This window comes from Indicator indicator, chromosome 1, assembly GCF_027791375.1.
Source record: "Indicator indicator isolate 239-I01 chromosome 1, UM_Iind_1.1, whole genome shotgun sequence".
NCBI classification, from domain to species: Eukaryota; Metazoa; Chordata; class Aves; order Piciformes; family Indicatoridae; genus Indicator; species Indicator indicator.
The window spans coordinates 112,871,936-112,897,573 of record NC_072010.1 but is presented as its reverse complement, the minus strand read 5'-3'; the positions used below and the strand labels follow the sequence as shown (position 1 = coordinate 112,897,573).

At 38.0% G+C, this 25,638-nt stretch overlaps 1 protein-coding gene across 1 annotated transcript in view; it reads left to right on the top strand.

Annotated features, from left to right (window-relative positions):
* Window positions 1-7,719: 7,719 nt before the first annotated feature.
* LOC128970574 (trifunctional purine biosynthetic protein adenosine-3) overlaps window positions 7,720-25,638 on the top strand; it is a 29,789-nt gene continuing 11,870 nt past the window's right edge. Inside the window, exons 1-13 of the mRNA XM_054385827.1 lie at window positions 7,720-7,864; window positions 12,440-12,535; window positions 13,241-13,415; window positions 14,131-14,242; window positions 15,385-15,453; window positions 17,411-17,536; window positions 18,295-18,382; window positions 18,829-18,914; window positions 19,531-19,699; window positions 20,292-20,523; window positions 23,042-23,136; window positions 24,335-24,444; window positions 25,015-25,213. Coding sequence (XP_054241802.1) covers window positions 7,720-7,864; window positions 12,440-12,535; window positions 13,241-13,415; window positions 14,131-14,242; window positions 15,385-15,453; window positions 17,411-17,536; window positions 18,295-18,382; window positions 18,829-18,914; window positions 19,531-19,699; window positions 20,292-20,523; window positions 23,042-23,136; window positions 24,335-24,444; window positions 25,015-25,213 — 1,702 coding nt within the window. The remainder of the gene's footprint in view (window positions 7,865-12,439; window positions 12,536-13,240; window positions 13,416-14,130; window positions 14,243-15,384; window positions 15,454-17,410; window positions 17,537-18,294; window positions 18,383-18,828; window positions 18,915-19,530; window positions 19,700-20,291; window positions 20,524-23,041; window positions 23,137-24,334; window positions 24,445-25,014; window positions 25,214-25,638) is intronic.

The following is a 25,638-nucleotide window of genomic DNA, read 5'->3' as shown; positions in this document are numbered from 1 at the left end:
GCACCTTCCTGCCGGCCTCCGCTGCTCCCAGGGCGCCGCGGAGCGCGGACCTCGCCTGAAAACTTGAGCAGCTTTGGGTTAGCCTGGGCCCTTGCTCTGACCCGCGTCTATGGTGGTAAAGGGCACGTGAAGAGCTGGTTGCTGGCGGTTTATTTGTGCATAGCATATATGTGTGTGTGTGTATATATATATATTAGCTGCCCGTCTCCTGCTCAGATTTATTGCTACGGAGAGCGGTGTGTAGCGTTTTTAAATGTACTGCGCTTTTAAATGCACACAGCTTTTTTTTTTTTTTTTCGCTTCTCTACTCTCTTTGGTTTTGAGAAAGTGGTGAAATATTTGCTTTAAAGTAAATATTAAACTTCTAACCTATCTTGGTTTTGGACTTTGACTCGCTTTGATTCTTTCCCTGCAGTTTGCAAAACTGGGGGCTTACTAACTTCAGCACTGTCCCTATTTTTTTTTCTTTTTTTCCCTCCTTAATCTATTCAGTAGATATTTGAAATTAATGAACAGAGTTAATACTTACTTCACTATGTTGTGTGTATAACTGAAATAGTGACACAGACAGGGCATTTCTCCCTTCCTTTGCTCGTTATGGTTCTCACCTAGTAGCTTCTGCTGAGGCTCTGATGATGAAACACATGGATCACTTCCAGATTTTTGCCTTTGTCAAAATTTAGTACTTTGGGGAAGGGCAATACAATTTTTAAGCTCCATTTATTTTTAGCAGTGAAATTTGCAGTAACAGTTTGCCTAGGAAACACCCATCCATTCAGAGGATCACACCAGGAGGTAAGACTGTCTTGCAGATCCTCAGTTCAGGCCATGAAAGGCATGTTTTATTCTCACCTCTGATTCAGGCCTTCAGTGCGATGCTCTAGTTTCTGCAGGAGTGAAGCACAGATAATAATGACTTTTCTGGTTTGCTTGTTTTATAAAGCTGTCTTACACACCACATTATGTGGCCAGGTGAGAGCCAGGAATCAGTCCTAAAGAATAACACACAAGCAAAAGAATCTTATTTAAGCCCAAAGCTATAATGAAAATCCATAATGTCAGCTGATTCTGGAATCTTCTGAACTCCATAAGCAACTTCTTGGTATTGAAACCGGAGGAAATTAAAAGTTCTCCAAAGCTGTGTTGTTTTCCTTTTGGACGAGTCTAATGCTGCCCTATGCTAAACTTGCAGTTCTGTCACGGTGCTTTGGCCGTTTTGCCAATTTAGGTGCTCAGCTGGATGTCTGACTTTTTTTTTTTTTTTTTTTTTGTACTTACCATTACACCCCCAGAGCTGCATGCACAGTTAGCAGGTGAGTTCCCTCTGGAAACTGATTCACATAGGAAAAATGTTTGGAGACTGATGAATTTCTTCTCCTCCACAGCCCTCATTTCATTCTCTGATCCAACTTACCCTGTGACCTTAAACAGGCTGGCCAAGAGGTAAGAATGAATAGTTGGGTGCGAAGGTAAATTGTGAAGCAACGTTGTCACTAATTGAGTTACGACATTTGATCAATCCGGATGATCTGAGGATGCAGTGCACAGGACAGGTGGACTGATGAGCAGTTTGCAGCAGCAAAAACAAGCTCTTTTCACCCTCTCTGCTCCTTCCTTTGTACTCTTGCATCCCTCTAGTGACTTAGTTTAGGTCACTGAACTGTCAGAAAAATACTTCCTTTATATGTGTATATCTATCTAGCTATCTATGGGGGATTTTGTGTTGTTTTTGTTGGGGGTCTTGTTTTTTTGTTGGGTTTGTTTTTTTTTTTACTTTACTGTGTTGGATACTGCTGTAGTGTTAGCTTCCCAGCATTACTGACTGCCTGATCCAAGTGAGTACACACCCTTGGCACACATGGGAGGGAGAGGGAAGGAGGGGAAGGAGAGACTGGAGGTGGAGAAGTTGGTGGGACCAATGGGAAGCTGCACTGGTGAAGGGCAGTGTAAGCCAATTGTGAAACACCAGTTGGTGAACCTACAGCTTGCACATTTCAGCCTCCACTTTGTTTCTGCACTTGAACAGGGTCCAGCAGTTGGCAGAGGTTAACTGAGAGGGACGGCTCGGAGCTCACCTCCTGTAATGAGACCTGTGTGCTCTCATAACGTCTGGTGGACACTAAGAAATCACTCGGCCTGCTGTCACTGCTGGGCCACTTTGTAGCTTAAGTCTTAGGCAGCATAGGAGTTAAGATGCTCTGGGCAAAGATGGTATCTTTGGTATAAAGAAACTTGAATGTGTGCATCAGGTTTCCTGAATCCCAAGTGTTGGCAAGCTAAGGTATTGCAGCTCTTAAATAGGCTGCAGCTAGGGTTAGATGTTACATGTACAGTGATAGAGTAGATTTTTGCTGCCTCCAAGGCAGGTCTTGCCCTCAGATTCTCTTGCTCAGCTCTGTTGTCTTATCTACTTACTGTGTCTCTTGCCCTTGGCTGATGGCACTTGAAACCTGTTCAGCTTACAGAAAACTGTTTTGGATTGTTTGAGGGGTTTTTGCTCAGGTTAGTTTAATGAAATCTTAGTAAACTGACTATGTTCAAGTCAGCAGTGGTGCCAGTAAGAGGAAAGATAGCGTGTCTGGGTTCATGACATCCCATTTCAGTAACAGCAAGGTATATGAATGGGTCCATCCTTGATGCATGTGTAAATTTTCACAGCAGAATGTAAATGTGCTTAAGCACCTTTTACTGAAGGGCTGAAGCACATTGGATGCTTCACAGTACCACATTTTCAATACACCTGTGTGCTATCGTTGTCTGTCCACTCTCAGCTCAGATTTTTTTGATACAGACACTGAAAAGTATCTTCCTAAACAACTTCGTTTTGTGGCACCTTTTTCACACAGGTTTTTGAGATGGGATGTGTTAGGCTTACTAAAGTGAAATGTGCTCCACCCGGGAGCTTAGAGGAAACCAACCAGGAGCCTAATTGAAAAAATACAAAGCAATACCTGAAGCAGTGAGCTGCAACCAGTCATACCCTTTATTGTTTGTGCTATATTGCGTAGATCATATTTTAATTGCACCTTCTTACAGTTTAGTTAGGTTTGAAGTAATAAGGCAATGGCTTCCTATTGCAAGACTCCACCTAGTTGAGATAAAATACTTAGGTAACTTGCACCACTCACTTATGATATGAAATTGAACCTTGGGAAGAAATTGCTTGAGAAGTTCACATTTTCTCATGGAGTTGTCTTCATGAATACAGCCAAGGAGCTGAGTTTAACCCCTCATTCTGGGCACAAGATCAGTTTGAGAAATAGTTAGTGGCTCCTGTCCCTTCCCTAAAATAGTAAACTCAACTCACTTCTACCTGTATTTGAAATCTCAGTGTGCCTTTTTGGGGAGTCAGGATGGGGAAAGTTCTCAGATACTGTTGGTTTTGTCTTCCTCATTTTATTTTCTCTGTTTCACAGGCCCTGACCTCTAGTGTAAGAGTTGACCATCTTCTTGGTGAGCCTTACCTTTTGTGGAGGATAAAGGTCCTTAGGCTGATGTTTGTCTCTGCTGACTTACTGCTGGCATCATCAGGGACAGGTTCTGGAAATCAGCTTGTCTTCACTCTTTCTTCATGTCCCTTCCTCCTGGATGTATGGAGTGATTAGATTACTTCTGCTTTCCTGTTCCCACTTCATAAAAGGATCTAGTAATAGACCTTTGCCTGAAATGTCACTTTTGTTTATTTTAAAATCTCTTTTAAACAAACATGTCTTCCTACTTTACCATAACAGACAATGGTTGATGAAGGTAATTATGTACTGTCTTTTGGAATCTTTAAGGATTTCACATATTGCTTAAAAAAAACCTATGTGATAATCCTCACATAAGGGTTCACACCTACCTTGTGAACGGCTTTTAGTCTTCTGAAAACAAGTTTTTGATTCCTGGATTACTGACAAAATGAAACATCACTTGGAACTTTCATTTGTAATGCGAGGTCTTGCTGGGCAGCAGAGGGCCTACACAACGTCCTTCTTTGTCAGCAAGAAAAAGAAAGGCTGCCATTTGCTAAATCGGAGCCTGCTAAACAGGGATTGCCAACAGAAGTTCTATGAAAGCTTCATCCCTAAATAAAGAATACCATTTGTGGGATGCACAAATAAAATTAGTTGCTAAAGAAATGGCTGAAACTTATTTTTTTTACTCACATTTTGTTACAACATGGCTGCATTTTGTTTGAAGATATGACACATGGCTTGTTCTATTTACTTGTTCCCATATAAAACTTCATGCTTTGCGTCTTTTTTTTTTTCAGCTGACAGTAGTATTAGAATACATTACTTCAGAGGGAAAAACCAAAGTGATTCTTTGAGTTGCCAGCATGACAACAGTGTCACTGAATCTTCAAGCCTGTATGACTGTTTTTAAGCAGTATGCGTAATGGAACGTAAATGTGCATCGTGCACCTTATTCTTTCTAACTGTTGATACGCATAGGACTAGGCATAGTCTCATTTTTCTGCATAGCAAAAATGCATAGCCTCTTTTTTATACACAAAGAGACTGTTTCCAGTCTGATTACTAAACAGTTTTTAATGGAAAAAAAAAAACAAACCCTGGGATGAAACAGAATTTATTTTGCATGTTTAGAAACAATGGGATGTGCTGCTTCTGCTCCACAAAGTTTTTAGTCCTCAATCCTAGACTGTTTGCATGCAAGGTTCTGTCCCCTCTTCCCGGCTGGAATATCTGGACTTTCCCATTCATTGGCTAGCTGCACGGTGTCGTCAATGGGGTGTTAGCACAGGGCAGTAACACTGGGACAGGGGTGCTACATTTTAACCCGAGGCTGCTTATCTCCTTTCTCTGCGCATCCGAACTCTTGAGTACTACTTTCCTCGTACTGGCAGCACGTAGGATAGAGTAAGTATGTTCTCTCTTTGGCTTTAAATCTCTGCACTCAGTTCTGAAGTTCTTGTAAGAAAATTATCTAATGTGTATCGTTCAACTTACTGATAAAATTGACCTTAAAAATTACTATTTAATGACAGCTATCTATGGACAGCACTAGAAACATACTTGTTTGGTTTAACTTTAAATGTGGGAGATAGCTGCCTTATTACATGATAAATGTTTATTCTTTCATATCTCCTTCTTTTGTGCTAATTACTATTAATATCTAATTCTACTGACTACATTGTTGTAGTCAGGCCCTTAGACTTTTATCTTTTTGCTTAATTGGAGTGTAAAAGAGGTGTAGCAAAACTTGGTGTCCCAAATATGTATGCCATGACTGATAATTTTTACCCCAGCATTTTTATTTTTTTTTATTGTGAGTAATCCTTAAAATATTTCTGCAACTCTGCAATGTGTGTATTTTGTTAAATACTGTTCATTAGAAAACTGCTGGGCTCCCACAACCTGAAACTACAATTAATGCCAGTGTGGTTAGTTTAGTAGACAGTGAACGTCTCAGTGTTCATTTTCTGTGTGTTATTCTTCTATTCATGTTTGTTTTGTCTTTATTCTGACTGGATGTTTTGCCTAAAAATACTACTCTCCGAAAAATTAATTCCTTTGCTAATTGATAAAAATACATTAGCAAATGGCATAGGAGTTGCTTCTAAAACACATGTGGGCACTCCCTATCTGAAGTTATTATAGAGGACTGGATTTAAAAGTCAGGCTCACGATGGGCATTGCATAACGCCCTCAGAGCAGACACAGTTTTCACACCCTCAGGAAGGACAGGTTTCTTCAGGGTCAGAGCTATTGGAGCAGCTTTATTCAAAGAAAGCTGTAGCAGGTGATGTGAGGAGGAAGCTTTTCCCTTAGAAATCTGTTGGGGCTTTTGTTTTCCTTTCCTGTTGTTTAAGATGTGCTTTCTGCTAGTCACACTCTCTTGGATGGTCTGACTTTTTGCTGCTCTTGGGAATGGAAGGCTCACCTGCATGTATTCAAGCTGCATCTCGTGTGTGTCAGAGGTTTCTCCTCAGAGCTCACCTTGGGAGGCACTGTATACATAGGCAAGCAGAGGTCAATGACCAGGCACTTGATGAAAGAGGTACAGGATGTGACCGAGGATTGCATGTTATGTGTGCTGGGATTACAGCTGGGAGTCTGGTTGTTCCTTTTGACTAAAACTCTTTTATCTGGGCTGTGTTCCTCCCAGGAATGGGAGGTGATTTGTCCAGCATGACACATCAGACTTCTTTGCTGGCCATGCAAAGCCCTCTGAATAAGTTGTGCCATTTTCAGTAGAAACCTGGTTTTGTTCATTCTCATTACTTAAAATGCTTAAGCTGTTTTTTATAGGTTTAGCTTGTTATTTTGATATGTTAAGATTTAAAGCTCTTACATTAGTTTTTGTGAGTAGTACACTTGGGTTTAGGAGCACCTGCCAATTTGTAGCTGCTCGCTTTCAGCTCACTAAACAACTTCTTCAGGGACTATTTGACTTCTGTGAACAAACCTCTCACTTTAACCAGTGCAGTGGCATCATTTATATATGTAATTTATATATGGTTAGAATAATGTGACTTTAACTAAGCTTATTCTTCAAATAGCTTAGGAAGCTAGCCTTTGCTTTTCAGTGAGCTCCAAATAAAGATAGAAGTACTTATTTTGTAAATTATGTACTTTATTTCTTCATTTACTGTTTTCTGAATTTCAGTGGGGTTTTTTCAGTATAAAGGAACACCTCTATTTCCTTGCTAGCTATGCAGTATTATTTTGGGGATAGTAATTCTGAGGTGACATATATCAGTAAATAGGCAGAGAGTATGCAAGAAGTAAATGCCTTAAACAGCAAACACTAGCTGTCAAAGCTGCTCGGATTGTAATATTGATGTCAGTCCAACATGTGTAAGTTATGTGTACACACACAGAGATAATGACATAGAGATGGCAAAACTGAGAAAAAAAAATTAAAATTTGTTTTAGTCATAATTTTATTTCCAAATTGTTGAAAAAGTTTTGGACAACTTGAAACTGTAATGCAATTGCGGCCTTCATTCATACAACTGTTTTCTGCAGGGAAAGAGAGTGTTAATGTGTTTTCTAAAACACATTAATGGAATGGGAAAGAGGAATGGATGTCCTGCAGTGCCTTCTCAGAAGGAGCTCTTTTATTAGTGACACCTGGTCTTTCCTGTTGTTTGCCTCATGTTTGTTCTCTCCTAAGGAAAGCCAGAGCTGGAAGTTGATTTCCCCGTCTCATTGCTCTTAGACTTTCATTTTTGTAAAGTATTTAGAGCTCTTTCATCTGTTACCTCTAAAACCTCTTAAGTCATCCCATTCAGCTCTTAACACTGTAATACTGCTTTCATATAGTTAGTTCATTAGAAGGGCTGTGCCCTTTGCAGGCTTGGAATTCCCAGGAATTTCTATAGGTTGCAGATTGCAGCCTGGTTACTTGTAACTGTTCTTCCTATATCACAGACTTCCGTATAACTTGGAGCAGTTGCTGATCTATTAAGAAGAGTCAGAATGGATTGGCCTGCAGCTTACATCTGTGTTCTGAAGCAGTTCAGTCCGACAATTAGTGTATATCCCATCTGAGTTATCTATTTTCATGTGCATCTCTCCTTTTTTCTTTTTTTTTTTCTTCAACAGAAAACCCTTGTAGAAATATTGTTGCCTGTAACAACGTGACATGCATTTTCATTCCAAGTTGTGTTGCACCCAGCCCTTAAAACTGTGCTCTGTGAAGCTCTTGCTTTCCTAACCTCATATGGCTAACTCTGGGTGTTTTGTTTGTGTTTTGGTTTTATGCAGACTAATGGCTGACCAAGTGCTTGTGATTGGCAGTGGAGCAAGGGAGCATGCACTGGCTTGGAAGTTGGCCCAATCCCCGCATGTAAAGCATGTGTATGTTTCTCCAGGAAATGCAGGAACAGCTGACAATGGAAAAATTTCCAATTCAGGTAAAACAAACAAAAAAGGTCAAAATTTGATAACTGAATCAGTAAGCTGTTCTAGTTATCAATCTGAAATCACAGCTGTTAATATGAAAGGATTGTTATTACTATTTTTTTAAGGTTTGGACATGTGAAATACATTATATATATGCAGTTAAGGAGAAAAATACACCTGAGTGAAGCCCTGTGCCATTTCCACTAATTTTATATGGTCTCAGTTTTGGTAGCTAATTCTTTAGGTTTAAGGGTGGAGGATGCACCCAAAAACCCCATGTCTGATATACGTTCCCCTGGAAGTGTAGCTTAGAATAGCTGCTATGGTTACAACCTCTTAGCAACCCAGCAGTGAAGGTGATGGTTGCTACTAGTACCCAGTTCAACAGCTGGTTGTTGAACAGCTGAAAAGGGTCTGAAGCAAATGCCAGCACCTAAAATACTAAATTCACTACAGCATTCTCAAAGTGCATCAAAGCCCCTGTGCTCCATACAAACTGATGAGAATACTTTCACCTGAAATGTTCAGCTGTAAACATTCATTCCTTTGTCTTAGTGACTTATATGCAAATAATTTCTGTATTTCTCTCTTCATTACTGACTGCCTGTTTTGAGCTTCTAACTTAATATGTTAATCTCTGTCTGGCTCTAATTGAAAATATTCATAGTTATTAGTTCTGAGAAATTAAGCATAAGTTTTTTCAAATTGAGCATCCAAAATTACATGGTGCATGTCAAAAAATAAAACTCTGGTCTTAGATGATTGTCTGGAGGCACAGAGGGAATCAGTATAAAACCAGGGATAATGACTTAAGAGATTTCTGTCTTGTGTCCTTCATATGACAGATCTTGACTTAGGTACTTTAAAGAAGTGACCTAAGGTTCCACTTTAAAACGTGATAACGTGGAATTAAAGTTAACATAGTATGCATGTAAACATGAATCATACAACCATTTGCTGCATCGATATTTATATGTGAGTAAAATCTTTTTTGGTTAGTATCTCATGTGGAAACATAAATCCTGTCAGATTCTTGTACAGCAGGTAATTATCAAATTTAATTCCATTGGAATGCTTAATTACAGGCTGCTTAAGTAACTTTGTCCTTCATTTCTTTGACTAGTCACAGTGTCGGGTAGTTTTTTGTTCTGCTTGGCCTCTCAGGAAAGGGCTCAACGAAAACCCTGACAGGAAAGTCATAAATTTCCTTTTCTTCCCAGAAAGTCAGTTTGCTTGGCCTGCAGAATGTTCCTTTCAGTATTTTTTTTTTTTTTGCAAATGGTGTCTTAAAAACTGATGCACTTGCCTCTCACTTTATTAGTCCATAGAAAATACTTCACCTTCAGCAGTGGAAAGTATTTGAGTGTGTGCATAATAATGCCCAAGCCAAGTCCATGGAATCTACTGTGTACACTAAAATATTTTTCTAGGCTATCGGCTCACATATACTTTGAGAGAGAAATCTTTAGTCAGCCAGGAGGCAGGAAGAATCTTGAATTTGTGAAGAATTTGTGTTTCTGGTTTTTTTATAAAAACAATTTGTCTTACCTGCTCAGGCATTTTACTCCTACCAGAGGTCTAGATTTTGACTCAGGGGAGACAATGGAAAACACGTTTATAGGAAGCATGTGAGTCCTAGTATATTTTATGAGCCTGGGCAACAATGTCTATGAAACTGCTACCAATGTTTCTGTTTATTCTGAATAATTGCGGCTGGCTCTGAAAGTTCATTTTCCCTTTGTGGTTCAGGAGATTGCCTTTAATTGGCATTGCAACTTGAATTCTCAAATGATTTCTGAAATACAAAGGTGAGCTTAAAATTTAAAATTACCTTAAAGCCTTCAAACCTTGCTTCTATCAAAGTGGGAAAAAAAACAAAACCACATTTTCATTGTTGATTTGAGTCAGTAATGATTTCTGATAATAAAGACAGATTTAGGTTGAGTGACTAAATATAATTTTATATTCAATTTCTATTTAATTAGCCAGGCAGTTTTGGTGCCAGAAGAGTATAGAATGGCTTCTTGGTTCCAGAGAAAGACATACGTATGTCTGTGAATGGACTTTAGTATCCTGACACCTCCTTTTACCACATTTTAGCTCTCAGTATAATTTAAAGTTAAGCTTTAGTTTTGAAAAACTTGGTCCAAGGTTCTTCTTTCTGGTTTGAAAAGAATGTTTCAGCTGTTGTTTTGAGGAATGAAACACAGCTACAAAAATGTCCCTTTTCAGCCTACATCCTGAGGAAAATTGTGGGAGAAAGTTGAAATTGCTTACTAACAATGTGATTTATTCCTTTCTGTTTGTTACTAGGGTGTTTCTACATCATATGAATCTTGTGTCGTATTCATTGTTCATATCAGTAGTAGATGAGACCTGTGGTAAGACAGTGGGGTTTAAAAAGCATGATCACCTTATGAGCTCTCTCCTTTCCCTGCCCCTTCACGTGGATTAATTTTGCGGGGAATAGAGATTGCCTCTCTTCAGTTGCTAACCAGAGCTCCCACTCTTTTCAGGTCAGGATCTGCTGTTTCCCAGCTGCTTTCACAACAGGCCCATGGGACTGAGAGCCAGTATTGACCTTTATGTTAATCAGCACTTTAAAGCCAAGTGTATTATGCTTTTGTTTTTCCTCTCTTGTGAGCCAGAAGTCAATTGGCATAAATTGCACATTGAAGTCAAAGGCCTTTGCTCCTCCTTACTTAGAAATGTTGTAGGAACAGAATAATTGAACTGTTCAACAGGTATCAAGAGGTAATTTTTATTAGTGTTTAGTCTGGGTTTTTTCCCCTACTCCACCTAAGTAAGACAAATTTCTAACCAGAATGTAGGTTTCAGGTAGTTGCTTTCATGCCACCTCTAAGGTAGAAATAGCTGCTTCTCTTGTGGAAGAAGGCAAATTGTTTATGACAGGATGCAAGGAGCACAGCAGACACCAAGACAAATCATGCCTGTTTGTCCAGCAGAAGCTGCTGTATCATTGCCTCTCCTTTGTCTCTTGTTGCTTCCAGAAACTATGGGGAAGAGACCATCAGCTCCTGGCATGCCTGCCAGTACAGTCACTAACAAGTGATCACAGATAAAACTTAGAGCAAAGTAGTCCAGCTGAAAGGAGAGGCTGTGCTGTGCTGGACCATGCCCCCTTTGCCAGCTTCATATCCGGATGTGTTAGCCTCCTCCCCTCAGGGACAGCCAATCCACACTAAGCCATACTTGCCACTTTTTTGTCTTTCTCTGGGTTTGTGTTCCTATCCTCTGAGACCTTGGCTTTATTTGTTCTTGATAAAAGCAGTGGAATTGCATTGCCTTGCGTAAATTTTTTTATCATCAGACTTGACATTATTGTCTTTCATGCAAGCTTTTTTTGGTTTACACAGTTTTGGGCATTCCAAGTATTGTCATATTAAATGTTTATGGAAAGATAACTGTTGTAAAAACTTAAGATGAAATATCCTGAGTCATAATTATAGCACCTGCCCTTAAGTTCAGCATAATGTAAGAAAAAATGTTCAGATTCCCCTTTGTTTCAGTGGTGTCAGTTTATACACCAATTTTTAGCTAGTTGTATAAACTACAAAGAAAGCAGTTGCAATCCCATCACCAGCCACTTTTTCCTGTTCCCTACACCATGCTGGCACAAACACGTGCAAAGCTTCTGTGGTGGGTTGAAATTACTCCCCAGTTAATTTGGAGAACTACCCCCAAAATAAATCATCAGATTACCTCAGTTTGGGATGGAAGCAAATGAAGCTGTATTTACAAGCAAACTAAAATCTAGAAATATGAAATGCAATGAATATGTACAAAATATACACTATATGTACAATATATATATGTATATATTAACAATTTATAAGCAACACAGAAATTCCTCAGACTAGGGTGGATTCAGGGGGACCATTCACTTCCTGCCCCACTCCCTCCCTCCTTCCCATTACCTCACACAATAGTCAAAACAGAAATACCCTGGGAAGGCCATGGAGTAGGGGGAGGATGTGGGGGGGGGGTGTGGTGAGGGAGAGAAGTTGCAAGCAGAAGTGACAGAAGAAGAAAAGAGAACTGTTTATGCCACTACTCTATATCCCCATTAGCAAGCCAGTGAATTATATAGACCTTACCATTATTTTGTATCCAGTAGATTTTCAGTCTTTGCAGTCAGGGACTAGGCTAAAGTTCCCCTTTCAAACTGTAACAGCTTCATAGTAACATACTCAGGGAGCAGAATGGCTGAGAAAAAAAAATGCTTATGAGTTATTTTTCACGTGCTTCAAGATGCTTCTTGTGCTGGCAAACAGGACACCCCTACAGATGAGACCAGTTTGTTGTGTGGCAGTACAGGAGAACCCAGAACTTTTTTCTCATCTTCAAGAGCAAGGTTGGACTTTGCTTGGAGGTTTGATGTTGTATTTTGGTATAGGCCTTGCATGTAAGTCTTTACATTGGTGTATGCCTCACTTCCAGATTCACAGTGGTCTGCTTTTCAGGAACATGAAACTGGTGAAAATGCTGCTTCAGTGTTACGTGATAAATAAGTGCTAAGCAACAGTAATGAATGCAGTCTTATCACTCTTTTGTGTCTGTGACAGCTGTTTCAGTCAGCAACCATGCTGCAATTGCCCAGTTCTGCAGAGATCAGGAGATCAGGCTGGTTGTGGTGGGTCCAGAGGTCCCTCTTGCTGCTGGTAAGAAAAAGCAATCTAATAATCATAGCCTTCATAATTTAGGAACAGAAGTAAATTTTATTCTCCATTTTCTGTTCATCACTGAACAGTATCTGAGTGTCTTCAGAAGAAATGGAAACAGATCCTCTGGGGCAGTGTCCATGAAATTCAGTGTTGTGCTGCGATGAAAATTAATTTCTAAAGGGTGTTGTGTGAGCAATCTAACAGTTAAAATATCCTAAAAAGTTCAGTTTCTTTTTTAAGTGCTTGGGATTAGTAAAAGAGATATCAAAATGTTTCCATATAGGAACCTTAGTTAGGATTTTGCTTTTTCTGCAGTTTTCATTTTTTAAAATAATCATTTGAAACTCAGTTAAAACCTCCCACGTTTGTAAATGCTTTTTGTATGATCAACAGTTGTCATCTTCAGAAAAGACTAATATCTGCTTTTCAACTGAAATCTATAATAAAACAGGGGGGGGGGATTGTTATCCCTTACTAAATGCAGCTGATCTTAGTCCCAGATATTGCAGGGTTAGCTGCTAGTGATTACAGTGAAGAATGCATCTCAGGCCCATCTGGTGAAATAGGCACTGATAGATATATGTTGGGTTATCATTCCTGACATACTTATTCCAATGAGTCAGTGCATCTGTAGACTTGGACTGCTTGACTCCTATAAATCATCTGGTGATTTATAAAATTCTTTCATGTTGTCATTTTTAGGAATTGTTGATGACTTGACAGCAGCTGGAGTAAGGTGTTTTGGTCCAACAGCAAAGGCAGCTCAGCTGGAGTCCAGTAAGAGCTTTTCCAAAGCATTTTTGGATCGTCATGACATCCCAACTGCAAGATGGAAATCTTTTACTGATCCTAAAGCAGCATGTAGCTTTATTAACAGGTAAAATTCTTGTCATTTTAGAAATGTTTTTGGTACAGTGTGCTATGTATCCAAAACAATCAATCAGACATTTCCTAATGCATCCATACTTTGGCTGTAATAGAACATCTGGAAAGGTTTTAAAGGATACTCTAACATGACACTACACACTGCAATGAGTATGGTAATTAAATAGTTCTTATTTACTGCTCTAAAATGAAAATAAAGTTCAGTGTTCCTTTTACAGGAACATATAGGACAAGTGGTTTGGTTTGGTTTTCTTTGTTTTTTTCAAGTCACCTACTAGGAAAGTCCATCTTGCAGTCCTATGTTATACCTTTGCTCCACAAATATAAATTCTGTGTTGCAGACTTACTCAGCAAATTACAATCTACCCATCAGAGTACAATCCAGGTGATTGAATACCCCATTGGCTGGTCAGTTGGCTATCCTGGGCATAGCTCTTTCAGCTTTTTGTGAAGAAAATTAACTCTATCCTACCAGAATCCAGGACAAATAGAACTGAAATTCAATGGTGGGGAAAAAAATAACAGAAATCCTTCACAGACATAACATAACAAGGGATACATTTATGTATCGTTCAATAAGGTAAAACAGTTGCTATGAAAACTGATTAAGTATTTTGATCTTTCAACTACTGAAATGTTAATATGCCCAGAAAATATATTTCAATACATAGTTTTAACTGCTGAATCTCTCTTTTCTACCCTTGAAGTGCAAACTTCCCTGCTTTAGTTGTAAAAGCTAGTGGCCTGGCAGCTGGAAAAGGAGTAATTGTGGCTTCAAACAAGGAAGAAGCCTGCAAAGCTGTTACAGAAATCATGCAAGTGAGTAGAAATGTCATGCAGTAACTGGAGGAGTTCTCACACCAAATAAGCTGTTAACCATCTTGGAATCTCAAAGATACTCTTTATTTCTGTGTAATAGGAACTTGACTAGAAGACATGAAATCTTTTACCTATTATTTGGCTAGCTGTGAAGCTCTGCATTATTATTGCTCAAGGCAGGGTACTCTTTCTCAGTATAGTTTCTGTAGGCTAAAATAAAGTGATTCTTAATGAAAACCCAGAACACATAGCACATAATGTATAGTAAAATTTCAGTGAGATTATTTCAAGTTAAATACATTTTTAGATAGGATATTAAATATGTTAGGACCATGAAAATCTGAAGAGAAGCAAAATGAAGCCATTTTATCTCAACAGTTAGGAATATAAAGTCAGGTCCTCAGCTGGTGGCAGCAGCACAGCATCATATAACTCGGTGCCATGCTGATTCATAGGAGATGCTGTCTGACACAATTGTGTTTCAAGAGTCAGAATGTAGGACGTGCACTCACACTTGGGCCTGGACTCGAGGATCTTTGGAGGTCCTTTCAACCCCTAACATCCTGTGATCCTGTGATTTTGTTGTGCATGTGTGGTTATTGGAGAAATACATGTCTTAACATGTGGCACAGTATCTTGAACAACGACAGAAAAAGTGTTGTGGAGTTGTACAGACCCACAAAATTATCTCATAAGTGGATTGGTTGTTCTTAATTGCCTAATATGCAGTTAGTGTTCAAACATTGCATTGGAATTTGAAAATATTGGCCCCTTTCAATTTATTCTCTAGAACTGCATTTTCTTAGGAGCTAAAAGTTCAGATTATAGGCTTGACAGTCATTGCTATTAGTCTCAGTGTCACAGGTGTGAACTTCAGAAAGTAAAGCATGAGGAACTGCTCAGTGAGTCATAAATATCAATTTTAAAATACTCAACCTTAAAATCTGTCTTTATTTAAGCATAAAAAGAAAGGAGATGCAAAGCTTTCACCATTGCTGACATACCCAAGGTGGAGAATAGGTTAGTGCTCTCAGATGTGTGCTGCGTTTTTCTTTCTGTTCAAAAAACATTTTCTTCTTGTTGCATTTTGAATAGTTTAAAATAACTGAAATGAAGCTAAAGAGATTTTATTTTTACTGTAGGATAAGACTTTTGGCACAGCTGGGGAAACTGTTGTTGTTGAAGAACTTCTTGAAGGAGAAGAAGTTTCTGTAAGTGTACATCTCACTGTAACATTTTGATTATACCTGCTGTAAATTATTTAGGAAAAACTGTGTAAGTCCCTACAGCAGTGATATGCAGGATTTTATTACATAAATTAAAACCAGCTTTGTGTTTATAAGTGAAGTTGTATCAATTCAAAATAGCTGTGTTAAGAGACAAACTTCCTGCAGTCTGTTAAAGCAATTCAAATAAGTAAAAATAAGCAGTAAACAACTGTTGACACATGGGGGAAAAAAAGCAAACCTTAATGTTTTTGACTGTCATTAAGTGAGTAGTTCTGTGTTACAGTTTCTCTGACAGCAAAGGCAGTGTAAGATCCATTCCTTTCTACTATGCTTCCTCTCCGCTGCTGTTGGCCTTTGGTACTAGCTACCTCTTTGTGAAGCTATGACCTGAAGACTTGTTTCCAGGGAAATCAACAATACTGCCTTGCATGTTTGCTGTGCTCTGGTTTAGAGTCCAGTGCCATTTGAATCAGTACAGATAACAGGATGGTGAAGTGGTTGAGAGAAAGGGAGAGTGGAGACTTTCTTTAATTAGGTTTAATGATGAAGGGAGTATGTTGAACTGCATCATGAAGGATCATTAAACTCCTTTGGAGCAGGGGAAGAATCAACTCAAGACAGACATGGAAGGATCCTCTTCAACCAGTTTCATTATCAGAGATAATTGAAATGTGGAAATGCACCAGGGGACAAAAGACCTGGAACTAAAGGCTGTTGAATGATTTGACAGCGTTGACTTACTCTGCAGATGCAGAAAGAGCAGTTCTTTCATCTTAAGCTGATTCAGCTCCTTCATTTAAAAAAGTAAATCTGATTTAATGAGCAGGGTGTGAAGGAGAAAAGCAGAATTGGAGCCTAGGTTTTGGGGTGGCAGGGCAACTTGACATCTGCATCATACAAAAAAGAGCAGCCAAATACCAGCTTATGCCAGATTATACTGGATGTTGTGAACATTCAACTAGGAGGTGGTGGTATTTTTAAAGTGAGCTATCATCTCCAACTGTTGCCAGTCTTTGCATAGTCTGGTTTCCTGCCTGATGTGAAGAAATTAGATGTGCAGATACTGGTTACCCTTATTATTTCCTGGGTGGCATGACCTTTTTAAGAACTAAGAGGTTATCCAGATCATCATTCTCTGGTGGAAAATATGCAGTGCTCTTAAGTCCTTCAAATGCTAGCAGACTTATTGCGATCTAACACACTAACACGCAGTTTAAAGGGGGTTTTATTATGGTGACTGACAGCAGTGAAGAAAACATGCTGCTTGCCTTGCCTGTCAAAATAATTCACCTTCCACAAATGACTCTAGTTTTTAATATATTAATATTTTGGCATTTTCAGGTTTTGCAGAGGAATCCTTGCTTGTTTTTTAATTAGCATTATTAAATACACTATAGCTAGTGCTGCTAGTAGTAGTCCAAATGGTGAACATCATCATCCAGTTGCAGAAGATGCCAAGAGGCTTGTTGTTGTGAAGATACTAAGGATAAAAGCATCTGCATACAAGTAATTTGTGAATAATTAAAAAAATAGTTTTATTAACAAGGAAAAGGAAATTTGAGAGGAATGTAATGCCTGCCTTCCAGGCAGGGGGGGAGGAAGAGAGAGGGAAGTATCTTCCATTGGGGAGTATTTGAATTATTTATTTTGATTTTTTTAAAATATTTTAAGTATTTCTTTTCAGTGCAGCTACTGATGTTATCTTATAATATCTTATAAGAAGTTGTTATATTAGAAGTAATTTCTGTAGGATGGTCATACAAAATGAGGCACTGTTTCCTGAGGGAAAAGGGAAATGTTTAGAATACTGTAGGGCTCTTTTATCAGAGAGACAGAATTTATACTTTTAAATATCCATTTGCAACACTGAAAATCAAATTTATTTGCACTTCAATTTTAATTATACATTGGAGTTTTAATTATTGTCCTTGTTTTGTAGTGCTTATGTTTCACTGATGGCATCACAATTGCTCCCATGCCTCCAGCGCAGGACCACAAGAGATTAATGGATGGAGATGAAGGACCTAACACTGGAGGGATGGGAGCTTATTCCCCAGCACCTCAGGTAAAAATGTATTGATGAGGAGATGTTTCACTACAGCTGTACTACAGCTCTGGTATTGAAAACATATATGAATTTTTAGTTCCATCACGAAAAACAGGAGGGAGTGGGCTCGGGTGGATGGAAAGAGTTGCCTCAAATAGACATAGTCACATAAGGTTCGTAACTGAATAAATTTGCTTCTCTAAAGATAATTTCTTCTGAATTACTTTTAATTGTAAAGGTGGAAGTGTTTTAATTTCTACAACCTTGTATTTGATTTTTTTTTTTAAGTATTATGAAATTAGAGCCAAGTGCTTAAAACCACATTTTTATCTTGTGCTGATCTAAGCTAATGATGAATTTTTACTGTGTCATAAGGTAGTTTAGTTTCTGTTTGGCAAGGAACTTCTCTGATTTTGTTTATTAAGTAAAATTTGATCATATATCACTATACTTTCCAACAGTGATTTATCTTTGGGAGGCCTTGTCTAAATTCCAGTATGTCTGTGCAGATGTTTTTTTACATTGAAGTCAGTGGGATTGGTATCACATGTAAATCTAAGCATGGAAGAGTGTCTGAAGAAATGCAAGTGGTTGTTTTAATGCTGTGGTACATTGTCTGAGGAGAGAGAAAAAAATTACTGGCTTTCCATTGTATAAAATGTTTTGGAGTGAGCAAGACATCACTCAGATGTTCTGCTTGGTTCTTAAAAATGCTGGCCACCACAACAGGAGAAATCCCTTTTTACAAACACTGTTTTCTAATCCTGTCTTATTAGATTTCTAAAGATTTACTGCAGAAAATAAGAGATACCGTTCTTCAGAAAACCGTTGATGGCATGAGGAAAGAAGGTGTCCCCTATTTTGGTATGTTCAAAAGCTTTTAATGTAATTTTAATTTAATTAAACTTATGTACAAAAAGTTTTAATCATAAAGAGAAAGATTTTTTTTTTTTTTAACTTTGTCTTCTTTCTAGGGCTAACACACACCCTAAGTTAAGGAAGATACCTGATTTATTTGATAACTGGGTTTGGTGTCAGTGGCTTGATTTAGACTCCATTGAAATCACTGGATATAATTTCATTAGCAGTGGATAATTGTCAAGTAAGGAAGAACAAAAAGGCAAACATTTGAAAATAAGCTGCAAAATTGTAATCACAACTATTTCTGCCTGATATTTTTAACATTTCTAGAGTATTAACATCCTACTTTTAATTGAGCACAGGTAGCGTCCTTTCTAATGCTATTTTTGGATAGATGGGGAAAACCCTTATCAAGTTCCTTAGCTTTTTATATATTTTTTTTATTCTAGGTGTGCTTTATGCTGGATTAATGCTTACAAAAGATGGCCCTAAAGTTCTTGAGTTTAACTGCAGATTTGGTGACCCAGAATGTCAGGTAAGTTATTTTGTAGGTAGATAGAGTTCAGCATTATGGGAAGAAGAAAAGTCTGTTACCATCTGTCTTTATTCTTAGCTAACTTCTGGATGATTAGTTAGCTAATTGCACTGAGATACAAAGTTTTGTTTATCCAAGATGGTAGGTCTACTATGAAATTGTTCCATTCCAGAGAAAATTTCATCAGGTTATACTCAATTATGTGCTTTACAGGAATAACCTTGAGTGAAATTCAACACTTTTCTATCTTCTCTGGAATAGAATTAGATACTTTTGGGTTTTTTTAACTTATTAAGGGATTAAACACCTTCCTTTCTCTACTCCCTGTGAGCAGGTGTAACAAACCTCTTCATTTCTATTCTTCAGAACAAATAGGCTTTTTTGGCTTCCAACTTTTCTTCTCCATATGTAATAGTTCTTTTCTTTGAAGATAATTTCTAAAGGTAAGAGTATTTTTAAAGGTACATAGATTATGCACAGCATGTGTGTGTGAAAGTACAGTACATGAACATACTTACTTAATGTTGTTTTTACAGTTGCAGTAGTAGTTTTGAAAGCTCAATGAAGAAAATGTAGCAATGTGCATTGTTTTCTTTAACTGGCTAATCTTTTACAGGTAATTCTTCCCCTGTTGAAAAGTGATTTGTATGAAGTTATGCAAGCAGTTGTCAATAAAAAGTTGTCCAGTTCCATGCCAGTTTGGTTTGAAGACAGCGCAGCTGTGACGGTGGTCATGGCTAGCGAAGGGTATCCAGGAACATATCCCAAGGGTTTGGAAATAACAGGTAAGTATAGTAGGAGGAACCACAGTCTGATTCCTCTCCTACCCTCTCTCCATTTTCTCTTGTGCCACATGTTCATCAGTGTAACTCGGGTTCTTAGAAACTCTACGTCCCATGGTCAGCAAGAAATGAGTGAATTTTCACACATCAAAGTTTATTGGTTATGCACCCATCACGTTTCCAGTTCTCCATGTGTGGTGGGTTGAGACCAAACCATAACACCATGCTACACTGTGAAGTTTTGTAGTATTTCTTCAGTGTGTATTACAGTAAAGTAGTTCTGGGCTGATCACTGATTTTTCCATCATGTTGCTTTGTGGTCTCTGTCTCAGTGTGCCATCCAGTTGGAACTAGATGTTGTATGCAGATGTTTCAGCTCTTCCTGTGTCTCTGAACATACAAGTCGCAGATTTATTGCCCCTAAAAATTGAAGGTTTAGATATTTATACCTACTTGCCAGCATGATCACACTGAATTCTGTTGTGGTTTCTAGACACAATCAGTAAGTGCTGAATATATCTTCATATGTAATTTAATAGAGAATGTTCTAATCAACTGATTTTTCTGCATTTATTTTCTTAAATGACTATCACAGGACTTTCTAACGCTAAGCAACTAGGACTGGAGGTGTTCCATGCAGGCACAGCCCTGAAGGATGGCAAAGTGGTGACTAGTGGAGGAAGAGTCCTTACAGTAACTGCTATTAAAGAGGATCTAATGACAGCACTGCAAGAAGCCAACAAGGGAGTAGCAGCTATACAGTTCAAGGGTGCCATTTATAGAAAGGACATTGGTTATCGGGCTATAGCTTTCCTGAGGCAATCCAGGTAGATATTTGAACTACTTGAAATGGGAATAACTGGTATAAAAAGGACCTAAAGACATCACTATTTTACACTAACAATACAATGTTGATACTAAGTATAACTTTAGACAAGATTTAACTATCACCCATGTAAGCAATCTAAGCAAAACTAGCCAAGGAAGGAGCAGGCTTTTTGATGGTGCTCTCATCCATGTTCTTATTCTTCCATGCTACAGTGAAAAGCATATGGGAATAACCTGTGCCTTTGATGTCTGCCTGTTGTAGAGAAGGTGAATTTCTGGTTCTTGGGCTTTAAACCGTATCTTTTGCTCTAGATTGGTATTTTCCTGACGTATAATATTAATGTCATGAGATGGGCAAAGTTTGAGCTATTTCTTTTATTCATTTTAGAGTTTTTAGAAATGGTTAAAATGGTCTACACCTAGCTTGCTGGGGTATGCATTTTACCATTAAACCAGCTAGCTAACAACATGGGTAGGATTTATTGTTCCTTTTTATTATTCCTTTTATTTTCCCAGTATTCAGTTTAATAGGCTTGAGATTATATGGCTGTGGGGGTTTTTTTAAGTGTTGTGTCCTGCTGTCTCTCTAATGTTACTGAGAGCTTCCTGCAGGTTTTTAGACTCTTTTTTTACCTAACGTGAAGCGTATCTGCCTGCCTATGCTCCAATTAGCTCAAAACATAACTTTGACCATAGGTTATTTGTAGTCTATGAAGCATATTAGTAAGAGTTCCATTTTTGCTTACAGTGTATACTCTTTAGTATGTTGTAAAATTATGATCAATAAACTTACTAAATGAACAAGGGCGTTTGTATTCAGTCTTCCTTCTCTCAAGTACTATGCACCTTTTGAGAAATTTACATGGAAGTGTGTAACTGGTATTTGTATCATAATAGAAAAAATCAAGAGAGTGTGTGAAGCAAGCGAATAAGGTACTTCAATGAACAGTTCTTTAAACCACTGTAGCCAGCAAGTGTCTTGAATGCAGTCTCCATATGCTGTGAAGATTCCTAACTCATGAAGGAGGGTCTTGGGAACTGCTTACAGCCAGCAGCTGTTTCACTGTCCTTATTTCTGCACCACCTTTTGCTCAGACGCCCTCAAATTAGGAGGACAGACAGTCAGGCACATTTCACTTTGGCTTCTGAGCTGCACACAGTTAAAGGATAACAGTTGGCTCTGTAAAGTTGGGTACACACCTCTTCTTGGCAGCCTTGCAGGATTAAGCCCTATCTATGCATTTCACCATGTGAAAATATCCAGAATATTTATTTAATTTAAATGTTTTTTTTTAAATTGAAGACTTAAAAAATTGATTAACAAATTCAAGTAGGTAACATGCTTTTAAAAATAAATTGAAAATATGGTGAATATTTATCATGTTCAGGCTGTAAGGGCCTGACTGCTCTCTTGTTACTGCAGGGCTAGTATTTCCTTGAATGATTCACAGGCTGAGCAACTGCTCCTGGTATTTATTTTCCTCTTGCAAATTTTTGAGCAGTGATATAATGTGAATACATATACCTTTGTATTTTCCTGGTGGCACAGATTTTTGTTGTATTTGTCCTTGTTAATCAAGTGTGTGGCGTATTAAGGACAAAAATGTGTTTCACTTAATGCTGAATCACACCACTAACAGTGCTAAAATAGGTACAAACCCAAAACAGAGCTGCAGCAGGTAGCCTAGTCCATGTCAGTGTTAGTGTAGAAGTAACAACTGCTTAACCAGATTGAGATACACTTGGTACAACTAATAATTAAAGGTCATTAAACTCACTATCTCCAAAATGAAAGGTCCTTCTGGAAATATGGCATGGTCCGCACTTAGTCATTATGGACAGACAACTTGCATAAACCAGTTTGTCCTAAGCATGTTTTCTCTGTTGTATGGCTGTATATTTCAGCCAGAGCTTATGGACATTTCATTCTAGATTGATAAAATGGAGCTTAGGTCTTTTAACATAAGATTTAAAAGCTATACTTTACTAGAAAGTACAATTAAGTGAAAATGAGGCGTGGATGGTTTTGTGGTGTTATTATTCCAGGTGATAAAGAAAAGCAACCCTTAAGCTCCAGTTGTAAAACTCTTGAAGTATCATAGAGACTATTGATTTATGTGGTAATTCTGGTCTGAAAAGCTAGCTTGAGCTTGATCCTGCACAGTACTGAGGTGTTCTGATTTAGCAGTGCATTTTTGTGTACATTTATTTTGAGCATTGGAACTATACTACTGACACTTCAGCAGAGTTTTGTTTCTTTGGTATAATAATCTCTGTCCTCAGCTACATGTCTGAGGTCAGATTCCAAACAGCAAAAAGATTAACCTTTGAGCTATTGAACCTGCCTGGAATACTTAGAAATCATTTCATATGAACAAGCTTTCTGTACAGCAGAATAGAATTCTGAGTGGTAAACTCCCTTAGTGAGTTTAAAGCAGTAAATACTGTTTTTAAAATATATGTTTGTACATTTAGCAATCAATTGCTGTAACTTCTCTTTTTAAAACATTTTTTCAGAGGCCTGACTTACAAAAACAGTGGAGTAGACATTGCAGCAGGGAATACTTTAGTTCAGAAAATTAAGCCCCTGGCTGCAGCCACATCAAGGTCAGGTAAGTCTTGTACCTTCTATGCCTGTTGTAGTCAGCTCATGGCAATGAGGCTTATCAGTTGATCTCAATACAAAAGCTCATATTTTTGCATTCTGTGTGTTTCTAGATTGCACAAGAAATATCTGCAGTAAGCAAATGCCTGTGATTTCTTCAAAATGTGCTTCCCTAAATTTACAGATTTTTCTTCCCCAAATGACTCTCAACTCTGTGTCCTGAAAGTCATGGATGTTAGAGAATACAGTTCAGCACTCTAAAATAATAAATGTGAGCGGAAATCATACCATTTAGTGCTGGTTTTGATTACATGGATTATTATTATTATTTCTTGCACAGAGAACTACACAATTTTTATGGATTAATGTTTTGAGAGGTGTCAAGATGTAGAATTCCTCCAAGATGCAATGTATTACTTGGGGCAGATATGGAAGACACATCTTTTGCTTGGTTAAAACAGCATTCTTTGGGGTTTTTGGTTGTAATTTCAGGCACATCTTGCTCTAGCAAGTCCTTGTAATTCTTTTAATAAATGAATTGTATTTTAAATCTATCAAATAACTATTGCTTCAGAATAACTGAGAACCTTCAAATAATGTCAGATACACCTAGAGAGAAAAATACAGATACATACACTAGTACAAATAGTCATTTCTTTAGCTTTCATAGTATTTTCTTACTCATGCCTGTTTCATTCTTAGGATTTAACCAGTTTCAGTTTTAAGGCTGCCATACTTACCTATCACAACCAATCTTAGGAACAAGGAGTCTTAATATGCTATAAGTAGCAGTATTAACAAACAGATAAGACATTTCAGTTGGAAAATGCCTATCATCTTCAGTTGGAAGTCCTGTTGTCTTTTTTTCAGGAAGCAGTGGGATTCACTCTGTTACCAGAATTCTTTTTCTAGTTTTCAGAAAAAATACTAAGTGCAAGAGCAAAATATGTCAGTAATTATTGAATGTGCAATCACAAAGTGTTAGATTTTTAGACTTAGGTAATGTTAAAGAAAAAAAAGGACAAAGCAAACATAAGATTAGGAGCTCCTGTGCCTCTGTGAAGAGGCTTTAAATGTCAGAGAAAAGTTTCATGGCAGCAAAGCAATGTCATGTTGACAAACATCAGAAGGAATTTTTGTTGGGCATCCTGGAGAGACTCGTGAAAGTAAAAATGTGCTGTTTTATCTTGTTTCCTGGCTGACAGGCTGCAATGCGGAGCTTGGAGGATTTGCTGGCCTCTTTGATTTGAAAGCAGCTGGTTACAGAGATCCTATCTTGGTTTCTGGAACTGATGGCGTTGGCACAAAACTCAAGGTAAGGTGAAAACCCATATAAAGGAAGGAAAATAGCAGAGAAGGGAAAATGTTTTAACAGAGATATCAATTGTCTTTTAAAAATGCTTTTTTCCTTTCTAAAAACTGAATGAAAAATAAAATTTCCCTCCTTCAGGCAAAAGAATTAAATATATGTTTAATTTCTGGCATGCAAGTAGCCATACTTGAAATGATGATTGAAATAACTAATTTTTAATATGAAGTATGTAACTGGGGACTTCTCATTAAGGTAGAATCTCCACCCTCAAAAGGATTGCTCACGGGGAAAACCATTTAATTACGTGGTTTCTCTTGTGTTTAAACAAACTGCAATCAACCCCTTTCCAGTTCAGTCCACTTATATAAAGTGCCTTTTGTACTTGCCAATTAAGAAAGTAACGATTCCTAAGATAAAATGCTAGGAGAGGCTTACAGACTTTTGATAATCCATTAAGCTGCTCCTCAAGAAGCATCTAGAGGAACAGCATGATTTCCATTCCCTTCCGTTGCAGTCTCTGCTTGTGTTTCAGGTTCTCAGAGCTAACCAACAGCTTCTCTGCCTGTTTTGCAGATTGCACAAGAGTGTAACAAACACCACACCATAGGTCAGGACCTGGTTGCCATGTGTGTTAATGACATCTTGGCTCAAGGAGCGGAACCCCTCTTCTTCCTTGACTATTTTGCCTGTGGCAAGCTTGATGTTGAAGTGGCTCAGGGTGTCATTGCAGGAATAGCTGAAGCTTGCAAAAAAGCAGGATGTGCTCTTTTGGGTATGAACACTCTTCTTTGAAGGATATGAAAAACCTTATTCAATATCTTTAGAATTGGTTTTAATGTGTTTGTTTTCCTACCTTATTTGATGGATATTAGTGGAGTCAAAAAAACCCCAAAGCACCACATGCCTTTGCTTTCAGAAAATATAATCTTTACCCACTGGAAGGAGAGAGTACTCTGCAAATGTTGCAGTTAGCTCAGGAATTTGCATATAAATTTTGTTATTTATATCTTTACCTTTATGACAATAACAGTTACCTAGAAAACTAACAATTAATGTCTTCTTAATTCTTTATATTTTTCAAGTACATTTGAAAACATGCCAATTAGGTTTGCTTATTTTTATCCTTTTTCCTAAAGGAAATCCTCAGATTTTCCTCTAAAAGCAAGGTTTCTGTGCATGCAGATGTCCTTGTGTGTG